General features: G+C 35.7%; 1 protein-coding gene across 4 annotated transcripts in view; it reads right to left on the minus strand.

Annotated features, from left to right (window-relative positions):
- Positions 1-27,951, minus strand: part of ZNF644 (zinc finger protein 644) — a 106,575-nt gene that overhangs the window by 71,970 nt on the left and 6,654 nt on the right. For all 4 annotated transcript variants that reach the window (XM_055340300.1, XM_055340299.1, XM_055340302.1 and 1 more), the window contains one exon: positions 536-596. In XM_055340300.1, the coding sequence (XP_055196275.1) occupies positions 536-579 (44 nt within the window). In that variant the 5' untranslated portion in view covers positions 580-596. The remainder of the gene's footprint in view (positions 1-535; positions 597-27,951) is intronic.

Genomic DNA, 27,951 nt, shown 5'->3' on the forward strand with positions numbered 1-27,951 from the left:
TCATTCAGCAGAGATACTCATAAGAAAAATGGCAAAACAATTATTTACAATTCTGAACCTTGTATTAACATAAAGAAGTCATAATTTGGCCAAATTAATCAATTTATAAAAGAGCTTCATTAACAGAAATAAGAAAGTAAAATTCACAAAGGCAAAAACTACTCAAGCACTATAATCCACTAAGAGAACATTGAAGGATAGAGCAAATTTCTTACTGAACTGGTTTCTGAATAGCTAAACCAAGCACCAACCTAATTTTCTAAAAAGTTTAATAGTCACTGGAAACCATATACTTAAGTTAAACTCAACGTAAAAGAAGGAAAACTAGGAATCTAGTTCCACAGTTTGATAGTTCTATTGTTACTCCCACCAAATCAACTGGAGCAAGTATATAAAAAAGTCAATTCTTCATATTTCAAAATTTTATTGAAAAACTCATTAATTCTGAGCTTGAAGGCACATTTTTAAAACTTAAGTCTTTTGTATTATTCCCTACTTCAATAGGTAACATTTAACAAAGTAGTCTTCTACTTACCTAGATTTTGTCTTATTAACATCTCGTTGCAAAAACAATCTCATTCGAAATTAACTCAAACCTGAAAGAATACATGTAAAGACCATCATTTAGTTTTGTGTGTCTGGAACGAATACATCTATGATACACTTACTCTTTTAAATTAAAAACTGCAAATCAAATTATTGTAACATAAGAGCTACTGGAAAAAGTGTTTCAACTAAAACATGACCATTTAAAATTTTTAGGAAATTTAATTTTTTTTATGAACAATAACCTAATCAAATGAGAAACAAATTTTCTAGCTCTTTAAAAAATTATAACTTATTTTTATTAATTTTAATAGCATAGCAATAATTAAAGCCAGTATGTTAATAAAACACACACTTCTATCTAGATATTTATCTAACACTACTACATATATACCAAAAGTACAAGGAAAAAAACACAGTATAAGATGGCATAAAAGTATATACTAAGTATAATAATGGTTAACAATGATTAAATATTTACTAAATGCCAGAGACCTTATCTAGAGGATAGTACATACTGGTACTCTCCTGCTTCCTCAATTTAATCCACAACCTAGTATAACATAACAGCTACCCCAACATTTCACTGAAAATTTACTTGAAAAATTACCTACCCTTAATTTTATTACATTCCACAAATTCTCAGTATGTCTTATCCTGTACTCTACACATCTCCCCTTCCCCAACCTTAATCGGGCTTGTTACTCTTTTGAATTATTTCCAAAAAATGGTACCATCATACCTACTTGCCATTGTCACCTAGATTGCTATAACTATTCTATTTCCAGACTATCATCTCATATTTATTTTTCCCAGAATCGTGTAAGTAATCACTTTGCAATAGCTATCCTGAGGATGTTACATCTATGCCTCAAGTCCTTCAACAGTACTAATCAATGATCTCATTCTTATTATCCCCAATCTTTACTCTTCCATTCACTCTAAGTTTCTAATACTAAACCCCTTCAACTCCCAGAACAGCCCCTATGTCCTCTCAGTTTTCACACTGCTTCACATGGTGAACTACACCTACCTTCTCTCTAACTTTGCTAACACCTTTTTTTTTTTTACTAGTTTTGCAATATTTAGCTTAGTCACCCTGAAAGATCCTTCTTCAATTTGTTCAGCTATGGTGTTTCTCAATTGCTATAGCAACTGGTGATGGCTCTATTATCAACTGTTTACTTATGTGTTTTCTAAACTACATACAGTGTGGACACACCGAGGAAAAGAATTCATTCAATTCATTTCAGCATTGTCAGTAGGTGGCACAGAGTAAAAGTACAGCAATATAGGCTGAATGAAACATTAGAAATTTTGTGCTGTATCCCAAAATTTACAGAGATTTAGAAAATAAATAAGTAAAATTCAGGCTAATGAGTTTAATTCACATTTCCAGGACTAAAAAAAAAAAAAATTCCTATCACTTCTGAATCTAGTAACATTACTTTATGAAATTACTACATCTGAGTAAAAATACAACTGACAAAAATCAGCCCAGTGCAAACTTTTATCGAGCTGAATTAATTTCACTGATCATCAATACCAAGATTTTGGTACTACACGTTTGCATCCCTACAGAAAATAAAGTTTGTGGCCTATAAATCCTAGACTCATTGAAGTATTAGACTTAAGCAGAAAAGAGTTGGAGAAAAAGGTGAATATGGTATTAATACTAATAATGTCAATAACCTAGAAAAGTGTTTCTCAAACTTGAGCACACATTAGCATCGCCTGGACACCTTGTTATATACAGACTGTTAGTCCCCACCCTCAGAGTTCCTGGGTAGTTCTAAGTTGGAGTCCAATGATTTCCACTTCTATTAAGTTCCTAAGGTGATGCTATTTCCAGGACCACACACGAAGAACCAAAGACCTGGAATTCTCTGTATAACGTCTAGAAGAGATGAGAATATTCTCTTCGGCCACCCACTGCCACCAGTATTTACAGACCCAGAACTGGATATTGTGACCTACTGCAAGCTAAACTACAAATCAAATGAGAGCACCAAATATCTACCATGAATTGCTGAGTGTGAAAGGATGAAAAAAGCGGCCCTGCAAGAGAATCTACATCCTAATTCCTAGAACCTGTGAATATTACCTTATATGACCCCTCCCCCCAAAAGAAAAGTCTTTACAGATATGTTTACATTAAAAATTTTGAGATGGAGAGATTATCCTGGATTATCTGGGTGGTGGGCCCTAAGTACAACCACATGTATTCTTATACAGAGGGGATGGAGAAATTTGACTATACACAGAAAAGGCGAAGACAGAGTAGAGAGAGATTTGAAAACACTGGCCTTGAAGATTGCAGCTATAGTCAGGAATGTCAGTAGCCACCAGAATTGCAAGAAGCAAGGGATGGATTCTCCCTTGAATTTCTGGAGAGAATAACCCTGCTGACACCTTGATTTCTGTCCAGTGATACTGATTTCAGACTTCTGGCTTTTATAACTGTTGGAGTAAGTTTGTTCTTTTTAAGCCACCTAGTTTGTGGTAATTTTCAGAGGAATAATAAATGAATATACTGATGACGTCAGGTTCTCCAAGAAATAAATTCGAAGTACTACATAAAAGGTGTTTATTTGGAGAAAGGGCCTTCATAAAGGTTACCTGAGGTCAAATGAGGACATAAGGACGGGGCCCTAATTTAATATGAGTAGTGTCCTTATTAAGAAAAAGGCACCAAGGATGCAGGCACAGAGGAAATGCATGAGGAAATAAAAGAAAATCTTGAGGAGAAAAGCCTCAAACAAACCTAACACCATACCATAATCTTCAACTTCTAGCTTCCAGAACTGTGAGAAAATAAATTTCTGTTGTTTAAACCACCAAGTTATTGCAGCCCTAGCAGACTAATACAAAGGATATACATGTTTGCACAACAATGTGAATGCACTTAATGCCACTTACCTATACTTTAAAATGCTTAAAATGTTAAATATTATATGTATACTTTACCACAATACACTAACACCACACAAAGACAGTAACTAACTCTGACTTTCATTCTTTTTTTATCTTGCTCTGTTCAGTTAGATTTCAAAGTCCAAGAAAAAAAGGCCTTTTAATTGCATTTGTTCCCCCAGAGAATCAAACTAGATCACTGTAAACATATTTTTTAAAGGAGAATTTATAATGAAGTTTGATAGGAAGTACTTTTTAAATCCATACCTGAAAAGTATAAAAAACTGGGGTACTGTTTAGGTGAGTACTGGGACACAATCAGAAAACTACAGATCAATATACCTGATGAATACTTAGCAAAAATCCTCAAAATACTAAAAATCAAACTTAATAGCACATTAAAAGAATTCTACACACTGATCAAGGTGGATTTATAATGAAAATCAATGTAATATACCATATTAACAGAATGAGGGATAGAAACCACATGATCATCTCAATTGGTGCAAAAAATGCATTTATCAACATCCAATATCTTTTAATGACAGAAACACTCAACAAACTAAGAATAGAAGAAAACTACTTCAATGTAAGAAAAACTGTCTGGGAAATGCTTACAGCTAACATACTCAATAGTGAAAGATGGAAAGCTTTTCCTCAAAGATTAAGAAAGTAAGGATGGCTTTTTTTTAAAAAAAAAAATATTTTTAAGTAATTCCTACACCTAATGTGGGGCTCTAACTCACAACGACAAGATCAAGAGTTGTACACTCCACCAACTTTGCCAGCCTGGCACCTCAAGTATACCTGCTCTTGCTATTTCTACTCAATATGGTACTGAAGTAATAGAGCAAACATAGGAAAAAGGAAATGAATGATCTCCAAATTGGAAAGGAAGAAATAAAATTATCTGTTTGCAAATAACATGATTTTTTATGTAGAAAATCTTAAAGACTGTTAAAAAAATTAACTAAATGATTTCAGCAAAATTTCAGAATATCATCATGTGAAGATTAGTTGCATTTCTGTATACTAATAATGACCAATACGGAAAACAAGATTATGAAAATCTAATTTTCAGGAATGTCTGGGTGACTCAGTTGATTAAACATCCTGACTCTTAGGTCATGATTTCAGAGTGCTGAGATTAAGCCCCATGTGAGGCTCCAAGCTCAGTGGGGACTCTGCTTCCCCCCTTCTTCTGCCCTTCCCCCTGCTTGCTCATGTGCACTCTCTCAAATGAATAAATAAATATATAAACAAATTATAAATAGAATTGCCCTATGATCTATCAATACCAGTCCTGGCATATATCCAAAAGAATTAATTCTAAGTGGTATCTCAAAGACAGATTTACATACCCATGCTCATTGCAGCATTATTCACAATAGCCAAATGGCAGAAACAAGCTGAAGTTCATCAACAGAGGAATAAAGAAAATGTGGTATATACATGGAACATTGGAATGGAATACTATGCAGCCTTTAAAAATAAGGAAATCCAACCACAAGCTACATTAAGGGTGAATCTTGAGAACATTATGTTAAGTAAAATAAGCCAATCACAAAAGGATAAACACTGTATGAGTCCATTCATATGAAGTATTTATAGTCAAAATCAGAGGGGGGAAAAAAAGTGAAAAGGTTGTTACCAAAGCTTGGAAGTGAGGGGTGATAAAATTAGAATTTAATGGGTACAGAGTTTCAGTTTTGCAAAATAAAAAGTTCCAGAGATCTGCTGCATAACAATGTGAATATCCTTAACACTACTGAACTGTACACTAAAAATGGTTAAGATAGTAAATTTAACGGTTTTTTTTTTTAGCACCATTTAAAAAATAAACACCCAGAAAAAAGACTCTCTCCAATACTCGGAGTATTGGAGGTTTTACCTCATCTGTTTCCCTTCCCTTAGGGTTCATCCTCGGTGTTTGCCTATCTGATATCTGAAAACTGTTGTTTCTTATATAGTTCTGGTGTCTTAGGCTTAACAGATGGAGGGCAGACTCAATCCCTGTTAATCTATCTTGATCTTTGTATGTATCATCTTTCAACACCTACCAATGGTACTACAATTACAATTGGTAATTCAATGCATGAACAATGCTTCCAATATATCATCAGATGTATCTTACAAAACATGTGTAACTAGAGTCATCTGGGCCTCCAAACAGATTGATGTATTTAATTTATACTTGCCTAAACTTCTATACTCAAACACAGTTCCTACTGAAATATATAATAGTGCTCAATCTAGAACATAGAAAATTAATTTTACAGCATGAATAAAAAATATGTCTGCAAAAATAACTCCAATTTCAAACTACCCCATTATCCATGCATTTGGCAATGAGGCTCTGCAGTTTCTCCCATCAAGAGGTAATGTTTTCCTCTACTCTTTAACTCCAGGTTTCCTTTTAAGAAAGACCAATAGAATGCAACGCATGTCAGTTTGCAAATTCTGAGCTACACCTCAAGAGACCCTGCATACTTCTGCCCTTAGAATCCTGCCACCACCATAAGAACAAGTCCAGTCTAATCTGCTGGAGGATAATGAGAGCCCAAATATTCCACAGGCCATCCTAGAGAACCCAGCCTAGAGCAGCAAAGCCATCCTCCTACACTGCTAAATAGAGACTCATAAATGAGCCTAACCAAGACCAGAAATAATGCTGAGCTGACTCACAGACTTGTTTTAATAATGTGTTTTAAACCACCAAGCTGTAATCTGTTACACAGCAATAGCTAACAAGTTATTTTAGATTAATAATTGGTCTAGATCTCAATTATGAAGGCAAGGGAAAAAGAGACATAAAAAAAGTCTCTTTTACTGTTTTATTAGCAGTGACTCTACAAAACATCCTGTCAGTTTGTCAATCTCAAGACACATATAAACTGAGCAAAATCATTTTTTCAAATCATGTCACGAGCCAACTATTATTTTTTGTGAAATTCTGTTGCTAGACAGCTTTACTAGATTCAACGATTTAATGAAATTTTTCAGGATATTCCAAAAATCTATGAACACTATTACATAAAAATCTGCTATCTTATCTAATATTCTTTTTCCTATTTATGTTTTTAATAATAAATTTATTTTTTATTGGTGTTCAACTTGCCAATATACAGAATATGATATTCTGATTGCCCATTAATAAAACACTCTAACTCAACTGTTACAGTGGTGGCAATCACAGGGCCCTGGACTGAGGGATGAACAAGTGATACCCAGGCTGATGAGAATTCCTCAGGTAGCCACAGTAATTTGTTCACGGATGAGAATGTAGGCCAGAGAGGCAAATTAAAAATCCTTCTCAGGATATTCCAAGTATTAGGAAAGGTACACTCATCATTAGAAGTAACAGCTATGAGAATTATGTATGTTGGAGCAGCCAGTGGCCATCTCTGCCACTTCCTAACTTATTTAGGAATGAAGTCACCACAGAAAAAACCCAAGCCAAGAGATATAAACATTATCACAATGAATCATATGCACTTATGAATCCAAACATTCTTGAAATAACTGTAGTAGTAGCAGAACAGTAAATGCTTATCAATCCCCTTTGATACCTACTAGAGAAACTGAACAAAATATTAAAAACAATCACTCTGAAGGCACCAAAAAGCTGACACAGCAGTAAAGAAGGACCAGGTCAAGGTCTAAAAAAGGATGGAAACCTACCAGATACAAACCCAGCACCATGGGGCACCTTGGTTGGTTAAGTGGCTGCCTTTGGCTCAGGTCATGATCCCAGAGTCCTGGGATTGAGCCTGAGCCCCTCATCAGGCTTCCTGCTCAGTGGAGAGTCTGCTTCTTCCTCTTTCTCCACCATTCCTCTCCCACCCCCAACTTGTGCTCACTCTTCTCTTTCTCAAATAAAATCTTAAAAAAAAACAAAAACAAAAACTAACCAGCATCCAAGGATGCTTTTTCCTTGGGGATTTTTGCCAATCTAGATGGGGCAGGTGAGAAATGGATTTCTGACATTGTTACAGAGTTAATGGAACCAAAAGGGGAATGCAAGGTTCAGAAATGGTGGGAACCATACTGAATGTTGCCCATTATTTGAGGTGAGACCCCAAAGGACTAAACTCTAGTGAGCCAGAAGGAAACAAGTCATTGCATGTACCTAAAGATTATTTAGGTGAACAAACAAAAAAACTTTAATCCCTAAAATTTAATTAAAGTAATCCCAGGCTGCTGGAGACCCCAGGTGTGGTACAAGCAAACAAAAATCATCTCTGGAAAAAGGTATCACCATAGGACTCAGAATTTAGGCCTGGAAAGGCAGCTGAAAATTTAAATGAGAGAACATGGCAGTGAGAGAACCAGAGAAGCAGTCAAATGAAAATTCTCAGTATAAACTTTGTCCCAGGGCAGCCCCGGTGGCCCAGCGGTTTGGCACTGTCTTCAGCCCGGGGTGCGATCCTGGAGACCCCGGATCAAGTCCCACGTCAGGCTCCCTGCATGGAGCCTGCTTCTCCCTCTGCCTGTGTCTCTGCCTCTCTCTTTCTGTGTCTGTTGTGAATGAATAAGTAAAATCTTTAAAAAAATGAAAATAAAAATAAACTTTGCCCCTATCAGTGGATGGCTGATAAACTATGTATGCACAGAGAACTGAAGGGATGAAGGGGAAAAAGTTAGCAGGAGCTAGTAATTTTACACTTGAAAAACAGAGCTGTACTACTGATGCTTTTTCAAAAGGGTGAATTACTCAAGTGTGCATATTTTGGGCAACAGGAAGCTGAAGCCTTAGAATGCTGAAGTGCCAGAGGACAGAACCCAAGTCCAGGAAATTAGTGGAATCCCTAAAAGCTAGAAAATCACAGGGCAAGCATAAAAATCAGACTATAAATTTCACCCAACAATTCCCAGAAGAACATTAATAGAAACTAACATCACTAAAACATATTCATAATGTCCAGTTTTCAAGCAAAAATTATACCATACTGAGGAAAAAGGGGGAGCCAATTGATATTGACCCTGAGTACCCTGAATTTTAAAGGGTTAGCATATAGATTCAAAGCGGCTATTTTAACTATACTATAATATTAAAAGAAAATAAAGTCAAAGAATTGATAGAGACTATGAAAAAGAAAGCTGAAAGGTAAAATAACTGAAATAAATTCAGGGACACCTGGGTGGCTCAGCGGTTGAGCATCTGCCTTCAGCTCAAGATGTGATCCCAGGGTCCTGGATTGAGTCCCACATTGGGCGCAGCGCCTTGTGTGGAGCCTGCTTCTCCCTCTGCCTGTGTCTCTCATGAATGAATGAATGAATCAATCAATCAATCATTAAAAAAAAAAATCAACAGAAGGGGGTGATGAGAGGTAGCACAACAATCAGTAAGCTTGAAATACGGCAATAAAGCTGTCCAGAGAACACAAAGTAAAATAGATGAAAAAAATTAACAGTCTCACACCAGCACCAGGCAATTCAACATAAATATAGCCCAAATGAACATGGACATACAAGAAGCAACAGGAAAGAATAAAAAAGGTTCAAAATAATGTTTGTTGAAGAAATAACAGCCAAAAAACTCAGACGATAGGAAACATTAATTTACAGATCCAAGAATCTCAACAAACCCAAGTAGGATAAACCATTTCTACATATCACTGTCAAGCCTTGAAAGGCCGAAGACAAAACCTTGAGATCAGTCAGAGAAAAATGGCTACATTTAGGAAATGACAATACAAGTAATGGCTGACATCATCAGAAAAAAATGGGACATACTAGAGCAACATCTTCTTTATACAGCGATACTAACATTCAAAATGAAGGTGAATAAAAAAAGATATTTTCAGATAAAAATGAGACTTGGGGGTAGCAGACAAAACAGAGTTTAAAAAAAACGACAGGGGAAGGAGAGAATAAAACTACTTAATCCAAAAAGACAACAAGAAAGGTGAGAAAAAGAACACAAAAGAATATATAGAAAGCATATTAGATTGTATATTTAGGCCGCGATACATCAACAATTATATAAAATCTAAATAAACTTTATAATTAAAATATGAAGATCATACTGAAAGATCAGATTGAAAGAAAAACAATGATATGGTGGATACATGAAATAGTTATGGTACAAAAAGGCACAGAAAATTTTATTTTATTTTTTTAGAAAATTTCAAAATAAAGGTTGGGGGGTGGGGCACATGGCTGGCTCAGTGGGTTAAGTGTCTACCTTTCAGCTCAGGTCATGATCCCAGGATCTTGGGATAGAGCCCCACATCAGGCTCCCCCTTCAGCGGAAGCCTGCTTCTCCCTCTCCCTCTGCCTGCTGTTCCTCCTGCTTATGCTCTTTCTCTATGTCAAATAAATAAATAAAATCTTAAAAAAAGGGCAGCCCGGGTGGCTCAGCAATAGCGCTGCCTTTGGCCAGGGGTGTGGTCCTGGAAACCCAGGATTGAGTCCCACGTCATCAGGCTTCCTGCATGGAGCTTGCTCCTCCCTCTGCCTATGTCTCTGCCTCTCTCTCTGTCTCTCATGAATAAATAAATAAAATCTTAAAAAAAAAATCTAAAAAAAAAAGTTGAGGGGAGACCACCCAAATGCTAACTACAAAGCCCATGTAGCCAATATTACTATCAGTTAAGGTAGATTGCAAAGAGCATTACCAAACACAAGGAGAAATAATGATGATAAAACGTTCAACTCATCAGAAACATTAAACAATTCTAAATTTGCAAAAATGGGCAGCAACACAAGAAAGACAACATCGTAACAGATTTTAATACATCTCTAATTGAATCAACATGCTGCATCTAAATTGGTGAGGATACAGAAGTTTTAAACAACATGCTTAATAAAACTGACGACCCATATAAATACTGTACCCAAAAACCTACAGAACACACATTCTTTTCAAATATTTATAAAACTTAGCAAATGTATGAAAAGGTTCAATTACATTTGGAATTAGGGAAACGGGAAATAAAACCACTACACATCCACTAAAATGACTAAAATTAAAGATTAACAGTACAAAATGTTGGTGAAGATGTTAAAGATGCAGTACAAAAGTGCTGATGAGACTGTAAATTGTCACAAAACACTTTCGGGAAAAAAATTTTTTTAATCTTCTGAAATTAAACACAAATACACTCTAAAACCAAGCTATTAAACTCCCAGATATTTACCAAATATAAATCTGTGCCTGTGTGTACTAGGAGACTCGTACAAGGAAATACAAAGCAGCATTTTTCAGAAAAGCCTACCAAGTAGAGACAATCCAAATTCCTATCAGTAACAGAATGAGTAAATTGTGGGCTATTCATATAATGTACTATACTGTACAGGCATACCTGAGAGATATGGGTATGGTTCCAGACTGCTACAATAAAGGAAAATTGTAATAAAGCAATCAGATGAATTTCTGGTTTCCCAGTGCGTATAAAAGTTGTGTTTACACTATATTGCAGTTTATTAAGTATGCAATACCATCATGTCTTTTAAAAATTACAAACCTTAATTTTAAAAGATTTTATTGCTAAAAAAAGGCTAACCATTTTCTGGGTTATCAGCAAGTCATAATCTTTTTGCTGCTCTTGCCTCAATGTTTTTGTTTTAAAGATTTTGTCAGGGATCCCTGGGTGGCACAGCGGTTTGGCGTCTGCCTTTGGCCCAGGGCGTGATCCTGGAGACCCGGGATCGAATCCCACATCGGGCTCCCGGTGCATGGAGCCTGCTTCTCCCTCTGCCTATGTCTCTGCCTCTCTCTCTCTCTGTGACTATCATAAATAAAAAAAATAAAAAAAAATAAAAAGATTTTGTCAGAGAGAACAAGCAGGGGGGTAGGAGAGAGAGAGAACGAGAGAGAAGCAGGCTCCCTGCCAAGCAGGGAGCCCGATGTGGGGCTTGATCCCAAGATCCTGGGATCGTGACCTGAGCTAAAAGCAGACACTTAAACCAACTGAGCCACCCAGGCACCCTTGCCTCAATGCTTATGACTGCTAACTAATCAGGGTGGTGAATCATAAAGATTAGGGGGTTGTGGCAATTTCTTAAAATAAGACAACAATGAACTTTGTCACATCTATGGACTCTTCCTTTCATGAACTATTTCTCTGTAGTATCTGGTGCTGTTTGATAACATTTTACCCATAGAACTTTTTTCAAAATTGGAGCCAAATCCTCTCAAACCCTGTTGTTGCTTTATCAACTAAGTGTTTGTATTATGTATATCCTTTGTTGTCATTTCAGCTGTCTTCACAGCATCAGCAGGAGTAGATTCCATCTGAAAAAAGCACTTTTTTTCTTTGCTCATCCTTGAATTCTTCATCCATTCAAACTATTCAAACTTTATGAAGAGACTGCAGCCATCCAGTCACATCTTCCGTTGGTTTTCTTGCTATTTCCACCACATCTGCAGTTACTGCCTCCATTGAAGTCCTGAGCCCCTCCAAGTCATCTATGAGGACTGAATTCAACTTTTTCCAAATTCCTGTACATGTTTTTATCTTGACCACTTTTCATAAATTATGTTAATGGCATCTAGAATGGTGAATCCAGGTTTTCAACTTACTTTGGTCCACATCTATCAGAGGAATCCCTATGTATGGCAGCTACAGTCTTACAAAATGTACATCTTAATAAGAAGTCGTGAAACTTGAATTTACTCCTTGAACCACGGGCTGCAGAATGGATATTGGGTTAGCAGGCATGAAAACAACTTTTACCTCACTGTACATCTTTGTCAGTGAACACTGTCAGTGAGCAGTAATATTTACAAGGGAATCTTTTTCTAAGCAGTAGGTCTGAACAGTAGGCTTAAAATAATCAGTGAGACATATTATTAAAAAATATGCTGTCAATCAGGCTTTGTTATTCCATTTATACAGCACAGGCAGAGTAGATTCAGTGCAATTCTTAAGGGCCCTAAGACTTTTGGAATGGTAAATGAGCACTGGCTTCAACCTAAAGTCACCAGCTGCATCAGCCAGCCCTTTGAAGGTTTGAAGCCAAGCACTGGCTTTTCCTAACTATGAAAGTCCTACATGGCATCTTCTTCCAATAGAAAGCTGCTTTGTCTACATTAAAAATGTTTAGTGTAGCCACCTTTGTTAATTATCTTAGCTGTATGCCTTCTGAATAACTTGCTGCTTCACCTTGCCCATTTATGTTCTAAAGAAGGTTCTTTCATTAAACCTCATAAACCAAACTCTGCCAGCTTCAAACAGTTCTTCGGCAGTCTTCTCACCTCTGTTAGTCTTTACGGAATTGAAGAGTTAGGGCCTTGCTCTGGATTAAGCTATGGCTTATGGGAATATTGTGGCTGGTTTGATCTTCTATCCAGACCACTGAAACTTTCCCTAAATCAGCAATAAGGCTGTTTCACTTTCTCATAATTCATAGGTTCATGTGTAGCACTTTTAATTTCCTTCAAGAACTTTTCCTTTGCATTCACCACCTTGACTGTTTTAAGAGGCCTAGCCTTTGGCCTTATCTCAGCCTTTGATGTGCTTTCCTTACTAAGCTTAATAATTTTTAAGCTTCTGGGGATCCCTGGGTGGCGCAGCGGTTTGGCACCTGCCTTTGGCCCAGGGCATGATCCTGGAGACCCGGGATCGAATCCCACATCGGGCTCCCGGTGCATGGAGCCTGCTTCTCCCTCTGCCTGTGTCTCTGCCTCTCTCTCTCTCTCTCTCTGTGACTATCATAAAATAAAATTTAAAAAAATAATAATAATAATTTTTAAGCTTCTGATTTAAAGTAAGAGATGTGTGGGGCACTTGGGTGGCTCAGTGGTTGAGCATCTGCCTTTGGCCCAAGTCGAGATCCTGGGGTCCTGGGATTGAGACCTGCATTGGGCTCCCCACAGGGAGCCTGCTTCTCCCTCTATGTCTCTGCCTCTCTCTGTGTGTCTCTCATGAATAAAAAAAATCTTAAAGGGATCCCTGGGTGGCACAGCGGTTTGCCGCCTGCCTTTGGCCCAGGGCGCGATCCTGGAGACCTGGGATCGAATCCCACGTCGGGCTCCCGGTGCATGGAGCCTGCTTCTCCCTCTGCCTGTGTCTCTGCCTCTCTCTGTGTGTGTGTGACTATCATAATTTAAAAAAAAAAAAATAGAGACACGTACAACTTCTCCTCTCACTTAAAAACTCAGAAGCCATTGTAGGGTTATTAATAGGCCTACTTTCAATATTGTTGTGTCTCACGGAAGAGGGAGGCCCAAGTCAAAGGAGAGAGATGGGGGAACAGCCAGTCAGTGGAGCAGTCAGAACACGCACAATATTTAAGTTTGCCATCTTATATGGCTGTGGTTTGTGGCACCCCAAAATAATTTTAATAGTAACATCAAAAATTATAAAATTACTGATTACAGATCACCATAAGAAATATAATTAGTAAGTTTGAAATGTTGCAAGAATTACCAAAAAGACATGAAGTGAGCAATGCTGCAAGAGCTGTTGGAAAAATGGTGCCAACAGACTTACTAGATACAGGGTTGCCACAAACCTTAAATTTGTAAAAAAAAAAAAAAAAAAAAAAAAACAGCAAAAAACCACACATACACACACACAAAAGCAAAACAAAAAACAAAAAATCCACACTATTTGCAAAGCTCAACAAAGTGCAATTAAATGAGGTATGCCTGCACAGCAATGAAATTGAATGAACTATAGTCATGAAAAAATAGAAATGAATCTCACAAACAATGCTGGGAATGCCAAGACTCATTTATATACATTTCATTAATAAGAAAACAATATATAGTTCAAATAGTAGTAAAAATATAAAACAAAAAGGTGACTACCATAAAAGGTAACATTGTAGTCTCCCAAGGACAAAGGGGGAGGTTTGACTGGAAAGGAACAGAGCAGAGGAACTATAGCAATGTTTTCATTGACTAGGAGTTCATTAAGGAGGTATGTGCTTTTGAATTCTGAAGTTGTACATTTTTTTGTACCATGCATTATTCTAATTTTAATTTTCCACACTAAAAACATCTCAAAATTAATAATATAGACATTTAAGGCTTTGAATTTTCCCCCAAGCAAAGCACTGACATTATGCTATAGTATTGTTTTTAATTAAAATTATACAAATGTGTATTTCAAGAATCAAATAAAGCTTGTTAGGAAAACCAGCACTACCCACTACTTCTTCTCTAGCCAGCCGTCCCCCATCTGATTTTTAAATAACTTGGTTATACCGGCTTTACATTTTGGATCTAATTGCCTCCTACATAGGAAAATTAACTCTCTTGTATTCCTTCTATATTTTCTATAACCTCCTCACAAGGCCCTACATGGGAATGGCTAGCTGACTTTTCACAAAGGTAAAAAATGTAATTCAATGGGGAAAAAAAAGGTCTTCTCAACAACTGGTGCTGGAGTAACTGAAAATAAAGAAAGAAAAAAGAATATCAACAAATCTCACACTCTATGGCAATGTTAATCTAAAATGCTATAGATTTAAATGTAAAATGTAAAAATATTAATCCTATACAAGCTAGAAACGAAATCATCAGGATCTAGACCTAGAGAAAGAATTCTTAGAAATAACACCAAAAGCATGATCCATAAAAGAAAAAATGTGATAAAGTGGACTTCATCAAAACAAAAATCTTTTATTTACTGTGAAAGATCCTGTTAAGAGGATTAAAAAACAAGTGAGTTGGAGAAAATATCTGCAAACTACCTAACAAAGTCTCTAATCTAAAATAGAACTCTCAAAACTAAACAGTAAGACATAGCAAGAAATATCAAAATAAGGACGTTTGAAAAACATCATCTCCATTAAACCAACAAGAACAATGGCAAAAATAAAGTCAACATTTTCCAAACGAGAAATTAACCAAAGTCTCGCCTCAATCTATGGAAAATTTATTCAAGGAAGATGGCTAAATCCTGATTAAGACTAGCAAACTTTGTGACATTTCATTTTGTCCTATTCCCATTCTCCCACTCCAGTTTTATTGACTCCAGTCAATAGCCTGGGCGCCTGGGTGGTTCAGTCAGTTGACCATTTGCCTTTGGCTCAGGTCGTGAATCCCACCACATCAAGGTCCCCACAGGGAGTCTGTTTCTCTCTCTGCCTATGTGTCTCTCATGAATAACTAAATAAAATTAAAAAGAAAAAAAAAAGTCAACAGTCCACAAGCCTAGTGAAAACCATAGCCAGCAGCTATATAGGGGTGGAGGCCAGGTTGGAGGGGGTGGGGTGCCCAAGAGGGTGGGATCACCTCTACTACATTACCATTCCCAGAGGACTGTCATTATTTGACATGTTGGTGGTTTCTTGGAAGACTCTACTCCTAAAACTAATTTAAATATTTTATTTATTTATTTATTTGACACAGAGGGCAAGAAAGCATGCAAGCAGGAGGAATGTCAGGCAGAGGGAGAAGTAGGCTCCCCGATGAGCAGGAAACCTGATGTGGGGCTTGCTCCCAGGACCGGAGGATCATGACCTGAGCCAAAGTGAGACACTTGACTAAGCCACTCAGGCACCTTCCTGCAAAGCTATCCTAAGAGCTCACCCAATGCAAAAACAAAACAAAACTTTTCCCCAAGGTTATTTGTCAAAAAACTATTAGAGGCAATTGTTTCATATTGCAGCTGACCAAGGGAGTGGCTAACAGCTGAGACAAATAATAAGCTAACCAAAGAGCTTAAAAATAAAAGCTGGATGCTAAGAAAAGCTGTAATATATTCCTGAGAATATAGATGGTCAGTTGTAAGCACAGGGATGTGCATATGCTCAAGAAAGGCCTGAGAAGGCCCTAACCACTCACCTCTGGCTAACCAGAAGCTCTGCATAAGCAGGAAGTGAAGAGTGAGGCAAAATTACAAAATTCCATTCTGAATGTTGAGACTGGGAGACTCAACTGATTCCAGGCATTTAAGGACATCTCTGTCGAACTACCAGACCACTAAGCTAACTGAGTAGACTTCAGTGGCCACCCATGATAAAGAATACAGATTATACAGGGGATCCCTGGGTGGCGCAGCGGTTTGGCGCCTGCCTTTGGCCCAGGGCGCGATCCTGGAGACCCGGGATCGAATCCCACATCGGGCTCCCGGTGCATGGGGCCTGCTTCTCCCTCTGCCTGTGTCTCTGCCTCTCTCTCTCTCTCTCTCTCTCTCTCTCTGTGTGTGACTATCATAAATAAATAAAAATTAAAAAAAAGAACTTTAAAAAAAAAAAAGAATACAGATTATACAGAATTTGTTTAAAAAAAACTGTTTATTAGTTCAATGAACAACAAATGGTTAACAACCACAAGCACTGGGATGGGGAGAATATCTGATTATCAGAACTGCCACATTATTTAAAATGTAGTTTTCAACAACAAAAAAGCCTTAAAAACACATATATAAGAAAGAATGGCTCATACACATGGGAAAACAAACAAAAAGCAGTTAGTAGAAACTATCCAACGAAACAGACATCAGACTTGCTAGGCAATGTTTACAAATCACCTTAAACGTGTTCAAAGAACTAAAGGAAATCTATGTCTAATGAACTAAAGGAAAGTATGAAATGGATGTCTCACAAATACAAAATATAGATAGACAAATCATAAAAAAGAGTGAAACAGAAATGAACTGAAAAGTAAAAAAATTTACCTAAAATAAAAAATTCACCAGAAGTCTTCAGCAGCAGATTTGAGTAGGCAGAAGAAAGAAATCAGTGGATCTGAAGATTGAGATTATCTACTCCGAAAACAGAAAAACAAATGAAGAAGGGAAAAAAAACAGGAGTCTAGGATGCCTGAGGGACACCATTAAGCATGCCAATATACACATAATGGGAGCCCCAAAGAGAGAGAGGAGGGAAAAGGGCAAAAACAGTATCTGAATAAACAATGACTAAAAATTCCTCAAATGAAAAATACTACTTTTTCATTACTCGAGAAGCTCAAAAACTACAATAAACTCAGAAAACAGAAAAGCCTAAAAAAAAAAAAAAGAAAGAAAAGAAAATAGAGAAGCCTGAAAGGCCATTAGATAAGTGATTTGTCACAGAGATCCTCTATAAAAGTAATAGTTAATTTCTTATCAGAAACCATAAAAGCCAAAAGGCATAGGAAGACATTCAAAGTAATGAAAAAGTAATACTGTCAACCAAGAATTCTTTACTTTTCAAAAATGAAGGTGAAGTTAAGATATTAAACAAAAAATAAACAAAAACTGACATAGCTAGTTGCCAGATCTGCCATACAAGAAATACTAATGGCTGAAACGAAAGGACAATAGACAGTAATCTGAATCCACTTGAAGAAGAGCACAGTAAAGGTAGCCAGATAGGTAAATATAATTTTTAATTTTATAACTTTTTTCTTCTATCTGATTTAAAAGACATACAGAAGCATAATTTGTAGGACAGTAATAGCACAAAAGGAGGAGGAGGAATGGAGCTACACAGGAGCAAGATTTTTGTATATTATTGAAATTAAGTTGATATTAACCTGAACTAGACTGAAATAAGTTAACTGCAATTCCCAGAACTACCGCAATGAAAAAAAAAAAAGAAAAGAAAAAAAAAACAATAAGGGACTTCTTAAATGTTACTAGAAAACAATCCATTTGGTACAAAGGAAGGCAACAGTAGAGGAATAAAGGAACAGAAAAAAAATCTTAAGACACAGAAAACAACAAAATAGCAGACATAAACTCTCTTATCAGTAACTACATCAAACGCAAATTAATCAGGCATTCCAATCAAAAACCTGTGACTGACAGAAAGGTTAAAAACCCACAATCCAATTATATGTTGTCTAAAAGAGATACACCACAGGTTCAAAGACACTTTAGATTCAAATAAGCTGAAAGTAAAAGTATGGAAAATATATACCAAGCAATCTATAACGAAAAAAAGGCTGGAGAGGCTATACTATTAGCAGACACAACAGATATTAAGAAAGAAAAAATTAGAGACAAAGAAGGCCATTTTATAATAATAAAAGGGTCAATTCATCAAAAATTATAGATCACCTATAAACATATATAACCCAACAATAAAGACTTAAAATATATGAAATAGAAACATACAAAATAGAAAGGCCAAATAGACAACAGACAAAAACAAATAAAAATAGCTGAAGACTTATATACCTCACGTTCAATGCTGGATAGAACCAGACCAAAAAAAAAAAAAAAAAAAAAACCCACAAGGAAATGGAAGACTAGAACACTATAAATTAGACTTGACAGACATCTACGGAATACACTATTCAAAACAGAACATTTTCTTCTCAAGTGTACATGGAAAATTCTCCAATACAGACCATAGGTTAGACTATAATACAAGTCTCAAAACCTTTAAAGGAATAAAATCATACAAAGTATATTCTCCAAATACAAGGACATGAAAACAGAAATTACAGAAAGAAATATGGGAAAAATGTGGAAATTAAGCAACAAACCTCTAAATAATAGATCAAAAAAATCACACAGGGAGATCATAAAATGTTAAGATTAAAACAAAAGCACAACATGCCAAAATTTAAATGAAGTCAAAGGAATGTTTAAAGGGAAATTTATAGCTCAATACATCTATATTTAAAAAAAAAATCTCAGGACACCTGGGTGGCTCAGTCATTGAGCATCTGCCTTTGGCTCAGGGTGTGATCCCAGGGTCCTGGGATTGAGTCCCACATCAGGCTCCCCACAGGGAGCCTGCGTCTCCCTCTGCCTATGTCTCTGCCTTTCTGTGTCACTCGTGAATAAAAAAAAAAAAAAAAAAAAAAAATCTCAATTCAATAACCTAACCTTTGGCCTTAAGAAAAACAGAAAAAGAGAAAACTAAAACAAAAACAACCAAATGAAGAAAGTAATAAAGATTACAGCTTAAATGAATAAGACTAAGAATAGAAAATACAGAATAATACGTGAAATCAAAAGTTAGTTCCTTGAAAATATCAATGAAATTTAAAAACTTTCAGCGAGGCTGACCAAGAAAAAAAAGACAAATCATTACAGTCAAGAATGACAAAAGGGTCACTACTACTGGCATTATAGTAAGAAATAAAAAGGATTATATGGGAATACTAGGAACAGTTGTATAGCAACAAATAACCTAGGTAAAATGAACAAATTTCTAGAAAAAAAAAAACTACTGAAACTGATTCAAGAAGAGATAGAAAATCTAGATAGACCTATAATAAAAAGATTAATTAAAAAACTTACCAAAAATAAACCAGGATTAGATGGATTCTCTAAAGCAACCTACCTTTAAACCGAATGTTTAAAGAATTGACACCAATCCTTCTCAAATCTTCCACAAAATAGAACAGGAAGGAACATTTCCTAATTCACTTTATGAAGTCATTACTTTCATGACTTTATGAAGTCATCACTTCATGACCAAAGCTATGACAACATAGGAAAAGAAAACCCTAAGTATCTTTTGAGCAAAATCACAAAAATCCTATTTCATGTGTGCAGGCACCACATGTTTCTAAAGACATACCATTTAGATCCTCTTTCCTCTTGTCCCGATCTGATCATTCTTCAGACCTGCTACATCAGGCACTAAATCCTATTTCCTGGACAATCCCTCTTTTTGATTTAACTCATCATTTTGATAAAGTCTATGTCCTCTCGTCACTTCCTGAGATACAGGATAGTTGTAGGTAATATTTTAACAACCTCATATGTTTCATAATTTTAGCCTACTCCCACACTTGACAGCTTGGCAAGGCAACAGAATTAGTAATTTGGAAGTATCTTCCCTTCAAGAGTTTTGAAGGCACTATTCCAATAACCATCACTTTCCATTGTTACTGATTTCTAATCTCTTTTATATGCTCCAATATGGGAAAGCTGTTGGGTCTTCCTTAGATTTCTCGTGTCTGAAATCTCACCATGAGGTACTCCGGTATGTATTTTTTCCTTCAATTACTATGCTGAGCATTCTATTCTGTAAGCCCTTTAATGTGAAAACACAAGTTTTTTGTTCAAGTATTAGTTTCCTCCACACAATTTCTCCCATCCTATAATTCTTTCACGTGTTGAACTTGCCAAGTATGATCCTCTAATTTTTTTTTTTTAAAGATTTGAGAGAGAGCGCGCGCGCACAAGGAGAGTATGGAGAGGGAGAAGCAGGCTCCCCACTAAGTGGGGAGCCCAATATGGGGCTCAATTCCAGGACCTCAGGATCATGACCTGAGCTGAAGGCAGATGCTTAACCCACTTAGCCACCCAGCTGCCCCATTCTCTATTTTCTACTTTACATCTCTTTTTGTCCTGCCTTCTGGAAGAGTCCCTTAACTTCATCTTCTAACCTTCTACAAGAATATTAATTAATAACTTTTCTATTAGTATCCCATATTTCATATTTCCTAGCCTCTATTATTTCATATTCTAAATGTCTAAGAACTTTGCTTTGTTTTCTGAGGATTTGCCTTTATGTGGCAAGCATCTTTTCATGTTTTTTTTTAATTTTTTTAAAATTTATTTATTTATGATAAGCACAGAGAGAGAAGAGAAAGAGAGAGAGAGAGAGAGAGAGAGAGAGAGAGAAGCAGGCTCCATGCACCGGGAGCCCGATACGGGATTCGATCCCGGGTCTCCAGGATCGCGCCCTGGGCCAAAGGCAGGCACCAAACCGCTGCGCCACCCAGGGATCCCATCTTTTCGTGTTTAAAAGATACAATTATCAAAGAAAAAAGGTACAATTATCTTACTTCCAAACATATTTCAGTAACCTTTGAAGTTTTTTTTTTTTTCTTTTTGAACTGTTTCTCTTCCTCTTTTATACTGGGGTTATCTTCAAATATTTAATGATCCTTAATGTCATATCTTAAAATGAAACATATAAAAGCTGTCTGGATATCCTGTGTTAATGGGTTAGTGTCATTGCAGGATGATCAATCTAAGCCATTACCATGGGTGGATTCACATCTATTACTATCTGTTGGGTCTTTTTTTCCTGATCATTAGTTTGCTATATAACAGAATTAATCTTCCAGTCTCACATCTGGGGTATGTGAGCCTGACACCAAATGTTCTCAGAACTAGTAGAGAAAAAGAGGCTGGGGATAATTGTTGGTTCAACATGTAGATTTCTATTCAATTGTTTTGTTTGTTTTAGTATGACACCCTTAACCCAAGCTGTGTGTAGAGTTCTCAAGTACAGAAATCCTACATTTGAATTTCAGAGAAGAAAGTTGAAGAAACCCCTTCCTAGTACCAGGAGTGTTGCTTGTTATTTTTACACTTTTGGACAATTCTTTCAAAGCACCTGAAGCCACCAATTTCTGAAGCATCCCAGGGTCCACAGTCCAATTCTAGGCCTCCCTAGTAGTAGAAAATTCCGTTTTCTCAGATCCACAAAATTCATTACTACTTGCTGCTTTCCAGCTTCCAAAGTTTTGCTTCTGTGATCAACTTTCCATTTCTTGTCCTTGACACTCCATGCCTTTTTTAGGAAACCACTATCTTAATTCGATTAGGGATTTGATAGCAAAGTAAATGAAAGTTTTTAAACCCATCATGTTTAAATGAATACTAATCTCATCTGCTTTTTCATGTCAGGTACTCATTGTTGTTCATCTCCAACTTGTATGAAATTTAGGCTTAAATCCCAATAGGACACAGTTTTCATCATCAAGTAGTTATAACCATTTGGCTTTAACATTTAGTTTAATATACTTTAGTCAAAAAATATTGGCCGATACAATTCAATTCTTGAATTTTAAATAAACTTCAAATTCTCTTTGAAGCCCGAGACACAATTTTTAAAAAATTCACAGGAATTTGAAAAGAATGTTTATGCTCTATTTGAAATAGTTTGACATACAATAAATAAAAACATACTGCCACTCAAATCTTTATAGTCTTAATTTTTATTTGATCTATTAAATTCTGAGATAAATCTAAGTCTCTTAATTTAAAAGGTTGGTGTTATTAATTTATCTAAAGAAAGGCTATTTAACTCTACGATTCACATTTCAATGATGTTTATCACACAAAAGTTCAAGCCTGATAGTGTTTAGTTCTTTTTATTAATTAAAAAATTTCTTTTTTCATCCACCTTACCCTAGAAAAATTTTAGCCTTTGCTTGACACTAACTTGAAAGTTTTCGTATTTTTGTCATTCCTTTATGTTTAAGGTTTCTATTATTATGTCTCAGATAAAACTCATAAAACCACACATCATAAATTTTTAATACAAACTGTAAAGGTAAAGAGTGAGGAGAACCAATTCCTGTTACATTAAGAAAAAGCTGTTGGAAGGGTATCAGGTAATTGAACTTGACATTAAGTTGGTGAATAAGTCTTGGAAAATAACAACCACCAGGAGGAAGTTAGACAAGCAGTATCACACTAAAAGGCCATCTACTTAGGATGCCATTCGCGTCTCTCTTAATGGCAATGCCACAACTAAGGCATTCACTGACACAGCACAAGATTTTGCTTCCATCACAGCCACTGGAAATTATCTCTATCTCCTCCATTTCTTTTCCGAATGAACTTTTCATTTTCAGTAGGATCAATGTATATGGAATAGTCGATTTTGTTCCCTAGTCCCCATCCCTCTTAAACTGTGGCCTCTGCTCACACACATGGTGATTTTTCGTTGCTTTTCACCTTGCACCCAAGCAGCGCACAAAGGTGAGGATGGGTCGATTTCCAAGAAGTTTACAGGCAAACAGGAAAGAGCTGAAAGAAATCCAGGGGAGGGCTTTCAGGGAAGCTTCCTATTCCCGTACCTATAGTTCATCAGAATAATCAGAGTAGATAGTTCTGCTGTTATCCCTTCTCACCCATACTATTTATAATAACCCAAATGCCAAACTTCAGAGATAATGGATGAAATCTCTATTTCCAGTGGCAACAGGGAACAGCCTATTCTCTTTTGCTTTAACTGATATCTCAACAGGTAACTTGGACACAGTCAAATGTACCTCCCCATTTTAACGATGTTGCCAGAAACCTCACTAACTTCTTTACTGAAGTTAACCCTATATTAAAAAAAATAAATAAATAAAACCCTATATTAACTGTGAGAATGGTTAAAATGTAAACTTGTTAAAGTAAGACTAACATATTATCTTAAACTCCTAGACTCTGTAAACTCCCAAATTCTGTTCTATTTATAAACTCTAGAAAGAGCAAAATTCAATTTTTAATTACTTCTATAATTTTTTCATATTTTTCTAATTCTTCTGATTTAAGGGGTGCCTTGGTAGTACAGTCAGTTAAGTATCCAACTCTTGGTTTTGGACAGGTTGTGATCTCAGGGTCATGGGATTGAGTCCTGCATTAGGCTCCATGTCTGCTTGAAACACTTTCTTCCTCTGCCCCTCCCCACCACCCATGCTCTTTCTCTCTCAAATAAATAAATAAATAAATCTTTTAATCTTACTGTAAGATATGGTATACATTCAATTTAAGAACTCTTTCAAACTCAAGTAAAGATAAATAACTTACATCTTAAGTATCAAAAATTACTATTGCTCAGGGGGAACTATAGGGATTTTCCCCCCTATACAAGCAGTATGTTTTCAACTATTCCTAAATTTTAAAGTATTTATTTTAAAACAAATTTAAACACTGGTATCCAGACTATTTTTATCTGTTTTTCCACCAACTTCTATACCAATTAAAATGTCTCTTAAACCAAGGCTAAAATGTACTATTATGACTCAAAATATAACATTACAATTACAAGCTCGTCTTAATATTCATTTCAAGTATTTTTTTTTTTTTTAGTTCAAAGCACTAGCAATTCAGAAAATGCCACTACAGTATAACTTTCTTGGGTTTTAGTTTTCAAACCAAACTTAAAAGCTCATCATTTTTTTTAATAGAACAAGGCAGATGTATCCCAATTAGTGTTATTTATTTGCACATGTGTGTCCAAGTAAATTTATTTTCAATAGGAGATAATAAAACTGTTCCATTCTTAGTTTAACTTTGCACAACAAACTTAGGAGCTACATATTTCACCTGCTTGATTTTAAAAGTACTCATTCATACTCTTAATGTATCCTCCTTCCCACCCACCAAGATAACCACCTCTTACTGGCCTTTCCCACTTTCAATTACTCCTCCAATCATGTTACATCTAGCTACTAATCTTTTTTTTATTTTTCTTCATTTATTTCTGTTCAGTAGCCTTCCGTAGAATCCCTTATTTCTAACTCAAATTCCTTTAGATTAATCCAGCAGAGGCCACAATCATATCAAATTCATTTTTTGTTACATTCACTTAAAATTGACTCTACTCAGAGTAAAGAAAATACTTGAATTCCACAATTCTCATCTCTGTGCTTAACATGCTTTTTTCCCTAGTTGACATTCCCTTCCCTCCCCACCAATCTAATTCATATCACTTCTTCAAGTCAGTCCTACATTGGAAAATTATTTTTGCCAAGAAGCTTTATTAAGATATGACTCATTTTATTTTGTGTCAACTCAGTAATTCAAATGTTTCATTATTAAGTGCTCCTCAAGTTGTGTCTGAGTTCATGAGCTCTTTAGAGGAACCATATTCTTTGCCCAAATATCAGCATTCTTATCCCTCCTGAGATACTAAGTGAATTCTATATAATAACTAAGCCAATGAAAACAAGCAAAGGTTGGAGAAAATACAACCCTGCAAATAAAGTTTTTCTGCATACAAAAAAATCCAAACTCCCAAAACTAAATTCAAATGTAACATTCACTTTTGTCAAAACAACACAAAAACATAGAGCATACGGTTAAATATGTTTTTTTCCCTACCCACAGAAGTCAGCTCTTTAGGCTGTTATTTAATAACAATCTAATTATTTTGTCTGCTGTTTTCTAAATCTCACCCAAAAGGTATTATATGAAGTATATATATATATATTTTTTTTTAGATAATAACCGTAGGTTTTCAAGGTCTAATCAAGCAATTTTGCTTTAGCCTTCTATACTTCACAAATACAAAACCTACATAAGTTGTTGAGGTTTTATTTCTTTAAGACAACTATTAAAATTCTTAGAGCAAGGATATATTAAGTTATTATATATCTTTAAAAACCAAAACTTTATATAAATATTTTCACTTATAAGTTTAAAAGCATTTGTAAACCAAACGTTAATGAGAAAGTATTTTCCTGTCCACTTCTGCAATTTACAAAACATATCTATTTCTCAAAACTAGGCATACTAGAATGTAAAGATACATTTTCACTGTTATGTACTTTTCACAACTTTATTAAAATACAGATTTCAGAAACAAAAATCCTTCTCCCCAAAGCACCAATTGTTACACTAGTAAACAAACCTTTCATAGCTCAATATTTATGAAACACAGTATCATAACCATTAATTCCATTTTGAAAAAAAAAAAAAACTGATTCAAGCACTAGAAGTAAAAATCATGATCAATAATTCCATTCCAGGGATCCCTGGGTGGCTCAGCGGTTTCGCGCCTGCCTTCGGCCCAGGGCATGATCCTGGAGACCCCAGATCAAGTCCCACATCAGGCTCCCTGCATGAAGCCTGCTTCTCCCTCTGCCTGTGTCTCTGCCTCTCTCTCTCTCTGTATGTCTCTCATGAATAAATAAATCTTTAAAAAATAAATAAATAAATAATTCCATTCCAGTTCTCATTTTGTAAAGTGTACCTCAATGGATTTTAACCATTCAAATTTTTGTGTAATTATCCTTAAGATGACATTCTAGTTCTTTATACATAAATGTCAAAATCTTTCAAGTTGAGAATCCATACTGAGCTGTAAACAGAAGTATACCACTTTATTCTTATCCCTACAATCACAATCAGAAATACTAAATACCTTATTAAGTAACCTGCAATGCCTGACAGCTAACTCACATAATGCTTAGAAGCTACTATTAAAGAGATTCCAAAAGGCCACTATATAAGGAGGCAATCCAAGACCTCCTCTACCTACTTCTTGGCTATGTGCCTAGAGAATACTGTAATGAAAGCAAGCCAGATAACTATGTTATCTGTAGAAACAATTCAAAATCTCTGCATTCTAAACAAATTTTCTAGTCATAAAACTTCTAAAGGGTCAATATTAATGAAAACTAAAAAACACCTCTCTGATCTTGGCATAAACCACACTGAAAACAAAACAAAACAAAAGAGGAGCCATGGTACCAACTATTTATCGTCTGATTACCTCCAGATTCACTTAATGCCAAACAAGGATAGAAAACAAAGAGATTCAAGCCATCAGTTCTTATTGTAAAATTTCACTGAGCTGTATTTGTAAGATTTGTGTACTTCACTGAATTTAAGTTATACCTAAATAAAACATTTAAGGGCACCTAGGTGGCTCAGTCAGTTAAGCATCGGACCTTTGATTTCAGCTCAGGTCATGATCTCCAGGTGGCGAGACTGAGCACTATGTCTGGCTCCGCGCTCAGCAGGGACACTCTCAGCCTCTGTTTGCCCCGCCCCTCCCCTCCACTCATGCTCTCTCTCAAATAAATAAATACATCTTAAAAAAAAAAAAAATAAAACATCTAAAAATAACTCACCAATAGTCAAACCTAAAAACCTTTTCTCAAATCTCATCCATTTTGATCATTCTCCGCCATACTGCTAAATTACAGAACACCAATACACCCTAAGCACAACTCTTTCCCCTTAGAAGAAGACCTTATGAGGCTTTGTTAGATTAGTATTCTCCCAGCATTTTTCTTGTTCTGCCTCAGATTAATTCACTTCAATATTAATATTAAATGCTCATGTACAATACGTGGGTGGCTCAGGCACCCTCCAACATATTTCACACATACACATCCCCCATGCAAAACAAATTCCCTAGATTCAAGTCACGCTATTATCTGATTTCAAGTTCTATCTCCTATTTTAATTCCCATCACTTTACAGATTTTTTTCTCTAGCATACTATTTTCTTAGCTTTTCTTTAAGGCTCAATTCGATTTCTACTTTATCCTTTATTCATACTTGTACAGAACTTACTATCTAAACTTTCCACATACTTGTAGAGGTCTTACTATCTATAACTGCACTGTCCAATATGAAAGCTATGGCGCTATAAGCACTTAAAATACGGCTAACCTGAATTGAGATGTGCTTTAAGTGTGGAACACACACTTTTGATTTTGAAGACTTGGCATTAAAAAAAAGAATGTAAAGTATCTCAATTGTATTTACATATTGAAAGAATGTTTTCAATATACTGAGTTAAATAAACATTAATAAAATCATTATTACCTTTTTATTTTGTAACATGGCTATAGAAAATTTTAGATCACATTTATGGCTCAACAAATTTCTATTGCGCAAGTGCTGCTCTGTATAACCTATTTATGAAAGCCCCATAAATTATCTTTTACTACAGGTCATCCACCCAATGAGACTATAGGAATTTGGTATATTTTCCCTTTAATAAAGATTATTACATTAGGAATTACAGAGAGTAACTAAACAGAATTAAATGCCCATTTAATTTTAATATCCCTTTTAAAATACTTCTAACAAGGAAGCTTATAGCATTTCAAAGCATAAAAATATAAGAAAAGTTGTTTTCTGATGGCTATTGAAAATTTCAACCACATTTTACATA

This window comes from Nyctereutes procyonoides, unplaced genomic scaffold (genome assembly GCF_905146905.1).
Source record: "Nyctereutes procyonoides isolate TBG_1078 unplaced genomic scaffold, NYPRO_anot_genome, whole genome shotgun sequence".
Lineage (NCBI taxonomy): Eukaryota > Metazoa > Chordata > Mammalia > Carnivora > Canidae > Nyctereutes > Nyctereutes procyonoides.